This window comes from Bombina bombina, unplaced genomic scaffold (genome assembly GCF_027579735.1).
Source record: "Bombina bombina isolate aBomBom1 unplaced genomic scaffold, aBomBom1.pri scaffold_821, whole genome shotgun sequence".
In the NCBI taxonomy this organism is placed as follows: domain Eukaryota; kingdom Metazoa; phylum Chordata; class Amphibia; order Anura; family Bombinatoridae; genus Bombina; species Bombina bombina.
Window position 1 is genome coordinate 84,332 of NW_026512948.1, and position 16,081 is coordinate 100,412.

General features: G+C 41.9%; 1 protein-coding gene across 1 annotated transcript in view; it reads right to left on the reverse strand.

Annotated features, from left to right (window-relative positions):
* LOC128644614 (non-homologous end joining factor IFFO1-like) overlaps positions 1-15,519 on the reverse strand; it is a 97,066-nt gene extending 81,547 nt beyond the window's left edge. Inside the window, exon 1 of the mRNA XM_053697160.1 lies at positions 15,423-15,519. Coding sequence (XP_053553135.1) covers positions 15,423-15,519 — 97 coding nt within the window. The remainder of the gene's footprint in view (positions 1-15,422) is intronic.
* Between the last annotated feature and the right edge of the window lie 562 nt (positions 15,520-16,081).

A 16,081-nucleotide genomic window follows, 5' to 3' on the forward strand; every position in this document is an offset into this window, starting at 1 on the left:
ATACATTACATAGATCAATAGATGCAATATACATTTGATAGATACAAATTACATAGATCAATAGATGCAATATACATATGATAGATACAAATTACATAGATCAATAGATGCAATATACATTTGATAGATACGAATTACATAGATCAAAAGATGCAATATACATTTGATAGATACGAATTACATTGATCAATAGATGCAATTTATATTTGATAGATACGATTGATAGTTAGATAGATTTGATAGATAAATAGATAGATTTGATAGATATATGATTTCCCTGACAGAGTATAACAATAAGACATGCGGTCTGGGACCCGTGGTGTGTTAAGTAGTATTATTCTTAGCAGTTTACTACTACCTGTTACTCCCCCTATCGGGGGAGGTCTATATGGGCTGCATTTTTGGAACAGGGAGATGGAAGAAGATGATTGGTCTGTCCTCCTACTTCAAATTTGGCCTAAACACAAGTGGCTGTCTCAGATCAGTCCGACCACGAGATAGATAGATTTGATAGATAGATATACATAGATTGATAGTTAGATAGAATCGATAGAAGATAAATAGATCGATTTGATAGATATATAATTACCCTGACAAAGTATAATAATTAAACATGCAGTCTGGGAGCCATGGTAACTAGGTTGTGTTAAGTAGTACTATTCTTAGCACTTTAATCCCTCTTACTCCCCCTATCGGGGGAGGTCTATATGGCCTGCATGATTACCATGACAAAGTATAACAACAAGACACGCGGTCTGGGACCCATGGTAAGTAGGTTGTGTTAAGTAGTACTATTCTTAGCACTTTAATCCCTCTTACTCCCCCTATCGGGGGAGGTCTATATGGCCTGCATGATTACCCTGACAAATTATAACAACAAGACATGCGGTCTGGGACCCATGGTAACTAGGTTTTGTTTATATTAGTACTATTCTTAGCACTTTAATCCATGTTACTCCCCCTATCTGTGTAGGTCTATATGGCCTGCATGATTACCCTGAGAAAGTATAACAACAAGACATGCGGTCTGGGAGCCATGGTAACTAGGTTGTGTTAAGTAGTAATATTCTTAGCACTTTAATCCCTTTTACTCCCCCTATCGGGGGAGGTCTATACGGCCTGCCTGATTACCCTCACCAAATATAACAACAAGACATGCGGTCTGAGACCCATGGTAACTAGGTTGTGTTTACATTTAGTACTATTCTTAGCACTTTAATCCCTTTTACTCCCCCTATCGGGGGAGGTCTATACGGCCTGCCTGATTACCCTCACCAAATATAACAACAAGACATGCGGTGTGGGACCCATGGTAACTAGGTTGTGTTAAGTAGTACTGTTCTTATTAGTTTAATGCCTGTTACTCACGCTATCGGGGGAGGTCTATACGGCCTGCCTGATTACCCTCACCAAATATAACAACAAGACATGCAGTCTGGGACCCCTGGTAAGTAGGTTGTGTTAAGTAGTACTGTTCTTATTAGTTTAATACCTGTTACTCCCCCTATCTGTGTAGGTCTATATGGCCTGCATGATTACCCTGACAAAGTATAACAACAAAACATGTGGTCTGGGACCCATGGTAACTAGGTTGTGTTAAGTAGTACTGTTCTTAGCACTTTAATACCTGTTAGTCCCGATATCGGATAAGGTCTATATGGCCTGCATGATTACCCTGACAAAATATAACAATAAGACATGCGGTCTGGGAGCCATGGTAACTAGGTTGTGTTAAGTAGTACTATTCTTAGCACTTTAATCCCTTTTACTCCCCCTATCGGGGGAGGTCTATATGGTCTTCCTGATTACCCTGACAAAATATAACAATAAGACATGCGGTCTGGGACCCATGGTAACTAGGTTGTGTTAAGTAGTACTATTCTTAGCACTTTAATCCCTGTAACTCCCCCTATCGGGGAGGTCTATATGGCCTGCCTGATTACCCTGACAAATTATAACAAGACATGCGGTCTGGGACCCATGGTAACTAGGTTGTGTTAAGTTGTACTATTCTTAGCACTTTAATACGTGTTACTCCACCTATCCAGTGGAGTTCCATATGGCCTGCCTGAGTACCCTGACAAAATATAACAATAAGACATGCGGTCTGGGACCCATGGTAACTAGGTTGTGTTAAGTATTACTATTCTTAGCACTTTAATACGTGTTACTCCCTCTATCGGGTGAGGTCTATATGGCCTGCCCGATTACCCTGACAAAATATAACAACAAGACATGCGGTGTGGGACCCATGATAAGGTTACTTCCTTTTGCACAATAGAGTACAGGTATGGTATCAATTTTAGGAACCCGGAGATAATTTTTAGGAACCGGGAGATGGAAAAAAATGCTTGGACAACCAGTACACTTCGTTCTCCTTCCGCCTTTTTAGACGAGGGTCCAGGAACCTCAACAGAAACAACAGCATGAAACACCACATATGCCATCCTTTTGAACAATCCAGTACAGGTATGGCATCGGTTTTAGGAACCCGCAGATAATTTTTAGGAACTGGGAGATGGAAAAAGATGCTTGGACAACCAGTACACTTCGTTCTCCTTCAGCCTTTTTAGACGAGGGTCCAGGACCCTCAACAGAAACAACAGCATGAAACACCAAATATGCCATCCTTTTTAACAATAGAGTACAGGTATGGCATCCATTTTAGGAACCCGGAGATAATTTTTAGGAACCGGGAGATGGAAAAAGATGCTTGGACAACCAGTACACTTCGTTCTCCTTCAGCCTTTTTAGACGAGGGTCCAGGACCCTCAACAGAAACAACAGCAGGAAACACCACATATGCCATCCTTTTGAACAATCCAGTACAGGTATGGCATCAATTTTAGGAACCCGGAGATAATTTTTAGGAACCGGGAGATGGAAAAAGATGCTTGGACACCAAGTACAGCTCGTTCTCCTTCAGCCTTTTTAGACGAGGGTCTAGGACCCTCAACGGAAACAACAGCATGAAACACCACATATGCCATCCTTTTTAACAATAGAGTACAGGTATGGCATCCATTTTAGGAACCCGGAGATAATTTTTAGGAACCGGGAGATGGAAAAAGATGCCTGGACACCCAGTACAGGTCGTTCTCCTTCAGCCTTTTTAGACGATGGTCCACGACCCCCAACAGGCACAACAGCATGAAACACCACATATGCCATCCTTTTGCACAATAGATTACAGATATGGCATCGATTTTAGGAACCCGAAGATAATTTTTAGCAACCGGGAAATTTAACAAAAAAGTGCTTGGACACCTAGTACAGGTCGTTCTCCTTCAGCCTTTTTATACGATGGCCCACGACCCTCAACAGGCACAACAGCATGAAACACCACATATGCCATCCTTTTGCACAATAGATTACAGATATGGCATTGATTTTAGGAACCCGGAGATCATTTTTAGGAACCGGGAAATTGAACAAAAAACATCCTTGGACACCCAGTACAGGTCGTTCTCCTTCAGCCTTTTTATACGAGGGCCCACGACCCTCAACAGGCACAACAGCATGAAACACCACATATGCCATCCTTTTGCACAATAGATTACAGGTATGGCATTGATTTAGGAACCCGGAGATAATTTTTAGGAACCGGGAAATTGAACAAACATGCTTGGACACCCAGTACAGGTCGTTCTCCTTCAGCCTTTTTATACGATGGCCCACGACCCTCAACAGGCACAACAGCATGAAACACCACATATGCCATCCTTTTGCACAATAGATTACAGATATGGCATTGATTTTAGGAACCCGGAGATAATTTTTAGGAACCGGGAAATTGAACAAAAAACGTGCTTGGACACCCAGTACAGGTCGTTCTCCTTCAGCCTTTTTATACGATGGCCCACGACCCTCAACAGGCACAACAGCATGAAACACCACATATGCCATCCTTTTGCACAATAGATTACAGGTATGGCATTGATTTTAGGAACCCGGAGATAATTTTTAGGAACCGGGAAATTGAACAAACAACATGCTTGGACACCCAGTACAGGTCGTTCTCCTTCAGCCTTTTCATACGATGGCCCACGACCCTCAACAGAAACAACAGCATGAAACACCACATATGCCATCCTTTTGCACAATAGATTACAGATATGGCATTGATTTTTAGGAACCGGGAAATTGAACAAAAAACATGCTTGGACACCCAGTACAGGTTGTTCTCCTTCAGCCTTTTTAGACGAGGGTCCAGGACCCTCAACAGAAACAACAGCATGAAACACCACATATGCCATCCTTTTGCACAATAGATTACAGATATGGCATTGATTTTAGGAACCCGGAGATCATTTTTAGGAACCGGGAAATTGAACAAAAAACATGCTTGGACACCCAGTACAGGTCGTTCTCCTTCAGCCTTTTTAGACGAGGGTCCAGGACCCTCAACAGAAACAACAGCATGAAACACCACATATGCCATCCTTTTGCACAATAGATTACAGATATGGCATTGATTTTAGGAACCCGGAGATAATTTTTAGGAACCAGGAAATTGAACAAAAAACCATGCTTGGACACCCAGTACAGGTCGTTCTCCTTCAGCCTTTTTATACGATGGTCCACGACCCTCAACAGGCACAACAGCATGAAACACCACATATGACATCCTTTTGCACAATCGAGTACAGGTATGGCATCGTTTTTAGGAACCCATAGATAATTTTTCGGAACCGTGAGATGGAAAAAGATGCTTGGTCGGTCCTCCTACTTCAAATTTGGGGCACTGCGCATGCAATCTACTGTGCCACCAGATATGAGTGGTGTGTTATTGACTGAGTACTATTCTTAACAGTTTCATCACTGTTATGTGCCATTTTTTGGTTTGGGTTTTGTAGCCACAGTGCAGCACCAGAGACCAGAAAAATTAGGCATGTCCAAATGCCTGAAAAATTAGGTATTGTTGCAGCCGCTGCTGTAGCAGCGGCCAGAAAAATTAATGTTTGTAAAACAGTTAGAAAGTGCCCTAAAACCTTGCGGCTTGAACACTAGTTGTTGGAGGATGTCACGCAAGTCATCCTGCATTCTAAGAAAAAATATGCCAGCGTGTGTACCATTTGTAGCCCAAGGCAGCTCATCTCATCTCATCATCAGGCCTTTTTTACTCCAATGTATCGGCCAATGTCAGTCCCTTCGGGATCCATCCCTCATTCATTTTAATAAAGGTGAGATAATCAAGACTTTTTTGACCTAGGCGACTTCTCTTCTCAGTGACAAAACCTCTTGCTGCACTGAAGGTCCTTTCTGACAGGACACTTGAAGCGGGTCAGGCCAGAAGTTCAATTGCAAATTGGGATAGCTCAGGCCACAGGTCAAGCCTGCACACCCAGTATTCAAGGGGTCCATCGCTCCTCAGAGTGTCGAGATCCGCAGTTAATGCTAGGTAGTCTGCTACCTGTCGGTTGAGTCTTTCTCTGAGGCTGGATCCCGAAAGGCCCTGGCGATGCATAGGAGTTAAAAAGGTCCACATGTCCTCCATCAACAACACGTCAGGAAAGCATCCTGTCCTTGCCGCCGTGGTCGTGGGAGGAGGAGGAGGATTACTTTCATCTCTTCCCCTGTTAGATTCCCGTTGTACTGTGACATCACCCTTATACGCTGTGTAAAGCATAGTTTTTAATTTATTTTGGAACTGCTCCATCCTTTCCGACTTGCGGGAATTTGGTAACATTTCAGTCACTTTATGCTTATACCGGGGGTCTAGTAGCGTGGACACCCAGTACAGGTCGTTCTCCTTCAGCTTTTTTATACGAGGGTCCCTCAACAGGCACGACAGCATGAAAGACCCCATTTGGACAAGGTTGGATGCCGAGCTAATCATGTCCCGTTCCTCGTCCTCACTGATGTCACTGAAGGTATCTTCTTCCCCCCAGCCACGTACAACACCACGGGTACCAGATAGGTGACAACAACGAGCACCCTGGGATGCCTGTTGTGCTTGGTCTTCTTCCTCCTCTGACTCCTCTTCCTCACAATCCTCTTCCTGCGTTGCCGAAGGTCCAGCAAGCGATGCTGATAAGGCTGTTTCTGGTGGTGATGGACACCACAACTCTTCCTCTTCCTCTTCACGCTCATCTACGGCCTGATCCAGCACTCTTCGCAGGGCACGCTCCAGGAAGAAAACAAATGGTATGATGTCGCTGATGGTGCCTTCGGTGCGACTGACAAGGTTTGTCACCTCCTCAAAAGGACGCATGAGCCTACAGGCATTGCGCATGAGCGTCCAGTAATTTGGCAAAAAAAATCCCCAGCTCCCCAGAGGCGGAGTCAGCCACTGATCCACCTGTGCGTTCAGGGCGGACAGGAGTGCTGGTGCGGTGTGACTCTCGGCTTTCAGGCAAGTCAACCCCAAGACGGCGTGACACTGCCGTATCCGGGATGTTGAATAGTACCTGGGGAGCTGGGTGGGTGCCGTTGATGTGGAGCAAGATGCAGCAGCAGAAGAGGACTCAGCCAAGGAAGAGGTTATGGAAGAGGATGGAGTAGGAGGAGTAGAGGAGGTAGCAGCAGGCCTGCCTGCAAGTCGTGGCGGTGTCGCCAACTCCTCTGCAGAGCCACGCATTCCATGCTTGTCAGCCGTCAGCAGGTTTACCCAATGCACAGTGTAGGTGATATACCTGCCCTGACCATGCTTTGCAGACCAGCTATCAGTGGTCATATGGACCCTTGCCCCAACGCTGTGTGCCAGACATGCCATTACTTCCTTTCGCACAATCGAGTACAGGTTTGGGATTGCCTTTTGTGAAAAGAAATTTCGGCCAGGTACCTTCCACTGTGGTGTCCCAATAGATACAAATTTTTTGAAAGCCTCAGACTCCACCAGCTTGTATGGTAAAAGCTGGCAGGCTAAGAGTTCAGACAAGCCAGCTGTCAGACGCCGGGCAAGGGGGTGACTTTGGGAAATTGGCTTCTTACGCTCAAACATGTCCTTGACAGACACCTGACTGTGGGCAGATGACCAGGAACTGCTACGTAAGAGAGACTGAGCGGAGGATGGTTGAGAGGGGGCAAGGAGGACAGCAGTGGTTGACGTGGCTGAAGATGCTGGACCAGGAGGAGGAGGGCGGCTTTGAGTTTGTGTGCTGCTTCTACTCATGTGTTCTTCCCATCAGCGTTTGTGATGTGAGACCATGTGCCTTCGCAAAGCAGTTGTACCTAGGTGGGTGTTGGACTTCCCACGACTCAGTTTCTTTTGGCACAGATTGCAAATGGCATCGCTGTTGTCAGAGGCAGACACACAAAAAAAATGCCACACTGCTGAGCTCTGCGATGACGGCATTCTGGTGGTGGCAACAGCATGCGTTGATTGGCGTCGGCGTGCTGTCTGGCTGACCCCGGGTGCCGATGCATGCTGTCTGACTGTGCCACTAGCTCCTTGCGACGACCTCCCCCTGCTTCCAACTCGTCTCCTCCTCCTCCTCTCTGTCTCCCCATCTGAACTTTCCCCCTCTTCTTCTTCTCTTCTAGCGGGCACCCACGTGACATCCACGGACACATCATCATCAACCGCTTCACTTGTATCTGACACATCAACAAAGGAAGCAGCAGCGGGTACATCATCATCATCATCACACCGTATGTCCATGTCTGTAATGCTGCCTGACTGAGACATATCACTGTTATCTACATCCTCTGTCAATGATGGTTGTGCATCACTCATTTTTTCCAACTGATGTGTCAATAACTCCTCTGACAGATCAAGTGAAGCGGCTGTGGTGCTAGTGTTGGTGGTGGCGACAGGCGGGCGAGTGGCACTGGTCACTTGAGAGGTGCCCAAAGCACAGCTGGAGGTGGATGGTGCGTCAAGGTTAGGACTAGGAGCAGAAACTGTAGAAGATTGGGTGTCCTGTGTTAGCCATTCAACTAGGTCCTCCTCAGAACTTTTTGCGTCCCTGGCACCTGGCCTCTGAACAATGTGCATAGTTGTAGGGTCTAAAGGATTCACAGGACCACGACGGCACCTGCGGGGTGGCCTGCCTCTGCCTGTCATTTTTTTAAAAATGTACACTTACAATACTATAAAACAAATTATGAGTGGTGGCACTGGGCAAGTGGGCACAGTATACACTGTGAGCCTGACACAAAAAAGCAGACTGATGTTTCAAAGTCAAAAATGTTTATTTTTTAAATATTAAAAGTACTGTGACAACAAATATGAGTGGTGCCACTAACTTGGCAAGTGGCCCTGGCACACATGCTGGCAGGCAGACAACTTCAATTAGATTACTATAGTAGACTGATGTTTCACAGTCAAAAAAGTTTTTTATTAAATATTTAAAATACTGTTATAACAAATATGATTGGTGGCACTAGTTGGCAAGTGGGCCTGGCACACACGCTGGCAGGCAGGCAACTGCAATTCAATTGCACTAGCAGACTGATGATTCACAGTCAATAAAGTTTTTATTTTAAATATTTTCAAAGCTGTTATAACAAATATGATTGGTGGCACTAGTTGGCAAGTGGGCCTAGCACACATGCTGGGAGGAAGGCAACTGCAATTAGATTACACTAGATGACTGATGTTTCACAGTCAAAAAAGTTTTTATTTTAAATATTTACAATACTGTTATAACAAACATGATTGGTGGCACTAGTTGGCAAGTGGGTCTGGCACACACGCTGGCAGGCAGGCAGGCAACTGCAATTCAATGGCACTAGCAGACTGATGATTCACAGTCAAAGTTTTTATTTAAAATATTTACAATACTGTTATAACAAATATGAGTGGTGCCACTAACTTGGCAAGTGGCCCTGGCACACACGCTGGCAGGCAGGCAACTTCAATTAGATTACTATAGTAGACTGATGTTTCACAGTCAAAAAAGTTTTTTTATTAAATATTTAAAATACTGTTATAACAAATATGATTGGTGGCACTAGTTTGCAAGTGGTCCTGGCACACACGCTGGCAGGCAGGCAACTGCAATTCAATTGCACTAGCAGACTGATGATTCACAGTTAAAAAAGTTTTGATTGTAAATATTTACACTATTGTTATAACAAATATGATTGGTGGCACTAGTTGGCAAGTGGGCCTGGCACACACGCTGGGAGGAAGGCAACTGCAATTAGATTACACTAGCTGACTGATGCTTCACAGTCAAAAAAGTTTTTTTATTAAATATTTAAAATACTGTTATAACAAATATGATTGGTGGCACTAGTTGGCAAGTGGGCCTGGCACACACGCTGGCAGGCAGGCAACTGCAATTCAATTGCACTAGCAGACTGATGATTCACAGTCAAAAAAGTTTTTATTTTAAATATTTACTCTACTGTTATAACAAATATGATTCGTGGCACTAGTTGGAAAGTGGGCCTGGCACACACGCTGGCAGACAGGCAACTGCAATTAAATAACAATAGCAGACTGATGTAAAAGGTTTTTTTTTAAAAAGTTACACTAATGTTACAACAGATAGGAGTGATGGCACTCAGGATAGAAGTAGGCACAGTATGTGCTGGCAGCCTGACACACAGGCTGGCACTAGTGGCAGGCTGGCCTGGCAACTAAAATTAAATAACACTAGAAGACTGATGTAAAAGTTTTTTTTTACAAAATTTAAACTAATGTTACACCAGATAGGAGTGGTGGACTGGCACTGAGGATGGAAGTAGGCACAGTATATGCTGGCAGCCTGACACACAGGCTGGCACTAATGGCAGCCAGGCTGGCCTGGCAACTAAAATTAAATAACACTAGAAGAGGACTGATGTAAAAACATTTTTTTTTAAATTTACACTAATGTTACACCAGATATAAGTGGTGGAAAAAAGAGCTTTTAATCACACTATATGATGTGGGCCTGACACACAGGCCTGATGGAAAATGAAATTAGATTACACTAGCAAAATGATGTAAAAGTTGTTTTTTTTTGAATTTACAATAATGTTAAGCAGATATCAGTGGTGGCAGAGAGCAATTAACCACAGTATATGCTGTGTGAGCCTGACATACAGGCCTGATAGAAAATGAAATTAGATTACACTAGCAAAATTATTTAAAAGTTTTTTTTTAAAATTTACAATAATGATTGTTAAGCAGATATCAGTGGTGGCACAGAAAAATTAACCACAGTATATGCTATGTGAGCATGACACACAGGCCTGATAGAAAATGAAATTAGATTACACTAGTAAAATGATTTAAAAGTTTGTTTTTTTTAATTTACAATAATGTTAAGCAGATATGAGTGGTGGCTGGCACAGCAATTAACCACAGTATATGCTGTGTGAGACTGACACACAGGCCTGATAGAAAATGAAATTAGATTACACTAGCAAAATGATTTAAAAGTTTTTTTTTTTTAAATTTACAATAATGTTAAGCGGATATGAGTGGTGGCTGCTGGCACAGCAATTAACCACAGTATATGCTGTGTGAGCCTGACACACAGGCCTGATAGAAAATGAAATTAGATTACACTAGCAAAATTATTTAAAAGTTTTTTTGTTTAAATTTACAATAATGTTAAGCAGATATGAGTGGTGGCTGGCACAGCAATTAACCACAGTATATGCTGTGTGAGCCTGACACACAGGCCTGATAGAAAATTAAATTAGATTACACTAGCAAAATGATTTAAAAGTTTTTTTTGTTTAAATTTACAATAATGTTAAGCAGATATGAGTGGTGGCTGGCACAGCAATTAACCACAGTATATGCTGTGTGAGACTGACACACAGGCCTGATAGAAAATGAAATTAGATTACACTAGCAAAATGATTTAAAAGTTTTTTTTTTTTAAATTTACAATAATGTTAAGCAGATATGAGTGGTGGCTGGCACAGCAATTAACCACAGTATATGCTGTGTGAGCCTGACACACAGGCCTGATAGAAAATGAAATTAGATTACACTAGCAAAATGATTTAAAAGTTTTTTTGTTTAAATTTACAATAATGTTAAGCAGATATGAGTGGTGGCTGGCACAGCAATTAACCACAGTATATGCTGTGTGAGACTGACACACAGGCCTGATAAAAAATGAAATTAGATTACACTAGCAAAATGATTTAAAAGTTTTTTTTTTTTAAATTTACAATAATGTTAAGCAGATATGAGTGGTGGCTGCTGGCACAGCAATTAACCACAGTATATGCTGTGTGAGCCTGACACACAGGCCTGATAGAAAATGAAATTAGATTACACTAGCAAAATGATTTAAAAGTTTTTTTGTTTAAATTTACAATAATGTTAAGCAGATATGAGTGGTGGCTGGCACAGCAATTAACCACAGTATATGCTGTGTAAGCCTGACACACAGGCCTGATAGAAAATGAAATTAGATTACACTAGCAAAATGATTTAAAAGTTTTTTTGTTTAAATTTACACTAATGTTAAGCAGATATGAGTGGTGGCTGGCACAGAGCAATTAACCACAGTATATGCTGTGTGAGCCTGAGACACAGGCCTGATAGAAAATGAAATTAGATTACACTAGCAAAATGATTTTAAAGTTTAAATTTACACTAATGTTAAGCAGATATCAGTGGTGGCACTAATCACAGTATATGCTGTGAGCCTCACACACAGGCTGACAGCCAGGCAAATGCAAATACAAAAAAAAAAAAAACGACTGAAGTTCTAGCCCTTGTGTCTGATGTCTCTTGCACATATCATGAAGACTCTGCAGCAGGAACTTTAGATAACTTTTATTCAGCTACAACCACATGGCTTATTCACTAACAGGTTCATCAGTAAAACTAACATGGCTTCTGATGATGTCACAGAGACCCAGGCACACCCAGAGGGTGTGGTGAGCTGAGCTTAAAGCTGCAGCACTTCTAACATATAATGATAAGACAAGGTTAGTGCAAAGATACAGTAAAAGCTGCAGTAATCTTAACATCCCCTTTTTTCTCAAAAAAAAATAAAAAAAATATAAAAATAAAAATAAAAATAAAGAACAGACAGTGGATAATATTGTAACATACAAGAAGTAACTAAACCATACACTTGAACTTAGAACAGTCTATCTCTATAGTCTATGTGCACAAGACCTAGGTCGCAGCCTAGATTTTAGTCACAGTTATGTTTTCTGCGATAAGTCCGCCTTCGGATTAGGTCATTCCTTGCTGAATAATCCCTCACTGAATCCTCACATTGCCATCTAGAAGGTGGCCTTCTGTTTCTAGAGGGCCGTAGAGTATTTGGTTCAGGAGAAATTGTCTGTGGAGGAGTACCCAACGGTTGTTGATCATCTGTGATATTTTGTTGTTGGACAGAATCATTCTGAGGTTGATCTGTTTCAGTTGTGTTCATTGTATTTTCATCCTCAGAAGACTCAGGTGGGCACCACACTCCATGCCAGATATCCTCACCATCTGAATCATTTGATATTTGTGTAGCTGGTTGAGATCTATGTCTCATTTGTTCTACATGGCGGGAAACTGTACCACCAGCTTGTAGTTGAACTTTAAACATTCTGTTGCCCATGCCTTGTATTATGACAGCTGGAATCCATTTATTTGGGCCATGGTAGTTTCTAACCCATACTCTGTCATGAAGAACAAATTCTGAAATGCTAGAAGTGTTCAACTTTTGTTTGGGATGTTCTGGTTTAACTTTATCCAGTGGAGTTCTCAGGCGTCTTCCAAACATTAACATTGCAGGTGATAGCCCAGTAGTGGCATGGGGAGTGTTTCGATAGTTAAACAAAAAATTAGAAAGGGAGTTTGGATTAAATTTTGATTTGTGAGAGACAGCTAAGTGGCGTTTTAAAGTTTGTACAAATCTTTCAGCCTGTCCATTAGAGGCTGGAAAATATGGAGCTGTCTTACAGTGTTTGATGTTATTTGTATCTAGAAATGTTTCAAATTCATGTGATATGAACTGTGGACCATTGTCTGAGACTAAAGTTTGTGGCAGTCCAAATCTTGCAAACATACTGGAAAGAACGACAATGGTTTGTTGCGTTGTAGTACTTGACATTTGAACTACTTCTGGCCACTTGGAATGAGCATCCACAGCCACCAAATACATTCGTCCATCCACTGGCCCTGCAAAATCAACATGGATTCTTGTCCAAGGTTCATTTGGCCATGGCCAAGTTTTTGAGGTGTCCCTGCTGGGATTCCGCTGTGTCTGTGCACATGCATTGCAAGCAGCTACATAAGAAGCAATATCTGTATCCAATTTAGGCCACCAAAAATATTCTCGTGCTCTTTGCTTCATTTTTACTACACCCTGGTGTGAGCTGTGTAGTAACTTTAATGCTAATGTTTGCAGTAAGGTCGGAATTATCACTCGTGAACCCCATAACAGACAGCCTGAGTCTGTTCTTGTAAAATATGGCTGAAGGTCAGAGCGAACTACTTTAGGCCACCCATGTTGAACAAAATACTTAATTTCCTGTAAGGTAGAATCAGAGCATGTATAAGTAGCAATTACTTTGGAATTTAGATTTACAGGCTGTGGAGGGTTTTCTATGATTTTAGAAGATGTTGTCATGTGATGTACCATTGGTAATCTAGAAAACATATCCACATTCGTATGATCACTGTGGCATCGATATTTAATGGAGTAGTTGTAAGCCGCCAGCTGAAGTGCATAGCGCTGAAGTCGAGCAGCTGTTGTGTTGGAGATACCCTTCTGAGGGTGCAGAATGGACAAAAGTGGTTTATGATCCGTGATCAGAGTAAAATGTCTGCCATATATATAAATGTGGAATTTCTTCACAGCCCAAATTATTGCTAAAGCTTCCCGATCAATCTGGGCATAATTTCTCTCCGATGGAGTTAAAGATCTGGACGCAAAAGACACAGGACGTTCAGAACCATCGGGCATAAGGTTCAGAACCATCGGGCTTCTTAAGGTCATAGTGGACAAGGAGTCTTGATTCCAGAAGAAGTTGCTCAGAGCGTTCAAATGCTCGTGTACATAAGTCTGTCCAGGCCCACTGGTTTTTACTATCTAAAAGACGGTGTAGTGGATATAGTAAATGAGCCAAATTTGGTAAAAATCTGTGATAGTAATTGAGCAACCCCAAATAAGAATGTAGCTGAGATACATTAACAGGGATGGGAGCATGAACCAGCGCTTTCACTTTTTCAGCAGTTGTGTGGAGACCAGTCTTGTCCACTACATGTGCACAATATTCTAAACTCTTGCAGAAGAACTCACACTTTTCCATGTTAACTTTCAGTCCGAATTCCTGTAGGCGTTGTAAAACAGCTTCAACATTGGCTTTATGAGCAGCATGATTTTCACCAGTGATAAGCATGTCATCTAACATACACTGGGTATGTGGAATACCTGCCAAGATCTCATCCATTATCCGTTGCCACACTGCAGGTGCTGGGGCAATGCCAAACACCATCCGCGTATACTGAAAAAGTCCTTTGTGAGTGTTGATAGTTAACAGGTGTCTGGAGTCTGGATGCACCTCTAATTGTAAGTATGCTTGATCAGGGCCGGCGCTTGCATACAGGCAAGTTAGGCAAATGCCTTAGGGCGCTTCAGCAGGTGGGCGCAAACTTGGAGCAGCAAGTGACTATGCTACAGCAGCAGCATCATTGCATTTTTTTTCTTTTTCATTAAACTGCTGTGCACTTTTTATTTATGGGCAATGTACCTTCCGTACGCCCCTCCCCCCACACACACATGCTGGCTCTCTCATTACTTCAACCATGCTGCTACACAGTCCTGAGTTCAGCCCCGGTCACATTCCTCATAATCACACTGCATAAGGAAGAGACCGGAGAGAAAGGGGGAGGAGCGTGATGAACAAGCAGCCAGCAGTAACACGGAGCATCAGAAGCTTTCAACAGGTAGGCTAGGCTGGTAGCAAAAAGATCTTGCTGAACTGTTTTAATGATCAATCATGTGTGGATTGTTCAGCAGAGGGGGAGCAAAAGTAATTTGCATTAACTCTATGACTGCCAGGCAGGACTGCATGTCATTCTGTTACTGTACTGTCTTGTTCAAAGATTAGCTGCACTGTGCACGTGACAAGGTGGAATAAGGTAACAGATATTACCTACCTTAAGTTTTAAATAATTTGATAATCATGTCCATATTTTATGAAATGTCAGTTCTGTTAGCTCTTTAAATAGTTCATAACCACATGCTTGTTAAAAATGCAAAGAGGAATGTGTTGCATGTTGTTTTGCATTTGAAAAACTCATTAATAAAACTTAAACATTGTTTTTTTTAAGGCAAATCAGCCATATCTGGCTCCTGGAAAGTGTTTCTTGCTCCTCATTATGACTATTGGCTATTACATTTTAAATGCATTTGTTAGCCCCTCTTAAGGCATTAGTGGGCAGGAGACATGCTGGTGTCTGATATATGGACCCCAGCAGATATTCAGATTCCTTATTCTACTCTCCTGTCTGACCCCTACTAAGCCACTGGAGGGTATTTTTTTCTAATACCCCATGCCCACCAAATAAACACCTGACTCTCCTGTCTGGATCTGCTTTGATCCTATATTTTCCCCACTCCCAAATAGTATTTCAGTAAGAACTACAAAGTCAAAATCTGTATCTGACATGAAAGTCACTAGGCTGCTAGAGTGGTACTAAGATTGAATCCACTCGAGTCTGGCAGACAAGGGGTTATACATGATGTTTATATAAACCTCATTCCTTTAGTTTAGTTGGTTTGGTATTTCATCATCAGCCTCAATTAAACATGAGTTTTCAGCATAAATAGTAAACAATTCCCTATATGTCAGATAATATCATAGAAGGTTTTATTAAAAGGATGTTTACAAGTAGAGATATATGTGTAGTGCTGAAAAATTCCTGAAGTATTTGGGCTAAAAACATTTTTACAAAACACATGTATAATAATATGTTAAAGTATTTTGCACACATATATAAATTTTAATTTTGTGTGTACTTCATTTATGTGTGTATATATGTATATTTACAGTGTATGTGTGTGTATACATATGTCTGTATGTGTATATATGTACAGTATGTGTGTAGGTAAATATGTATATGTACAGTATGTGTGTAGGTAAATATGTATATGTACAGTATGTATGCATGTATGTGTGTGTGTATGTATATATATATATATATATATATATACACACAGTATGTGAGTGT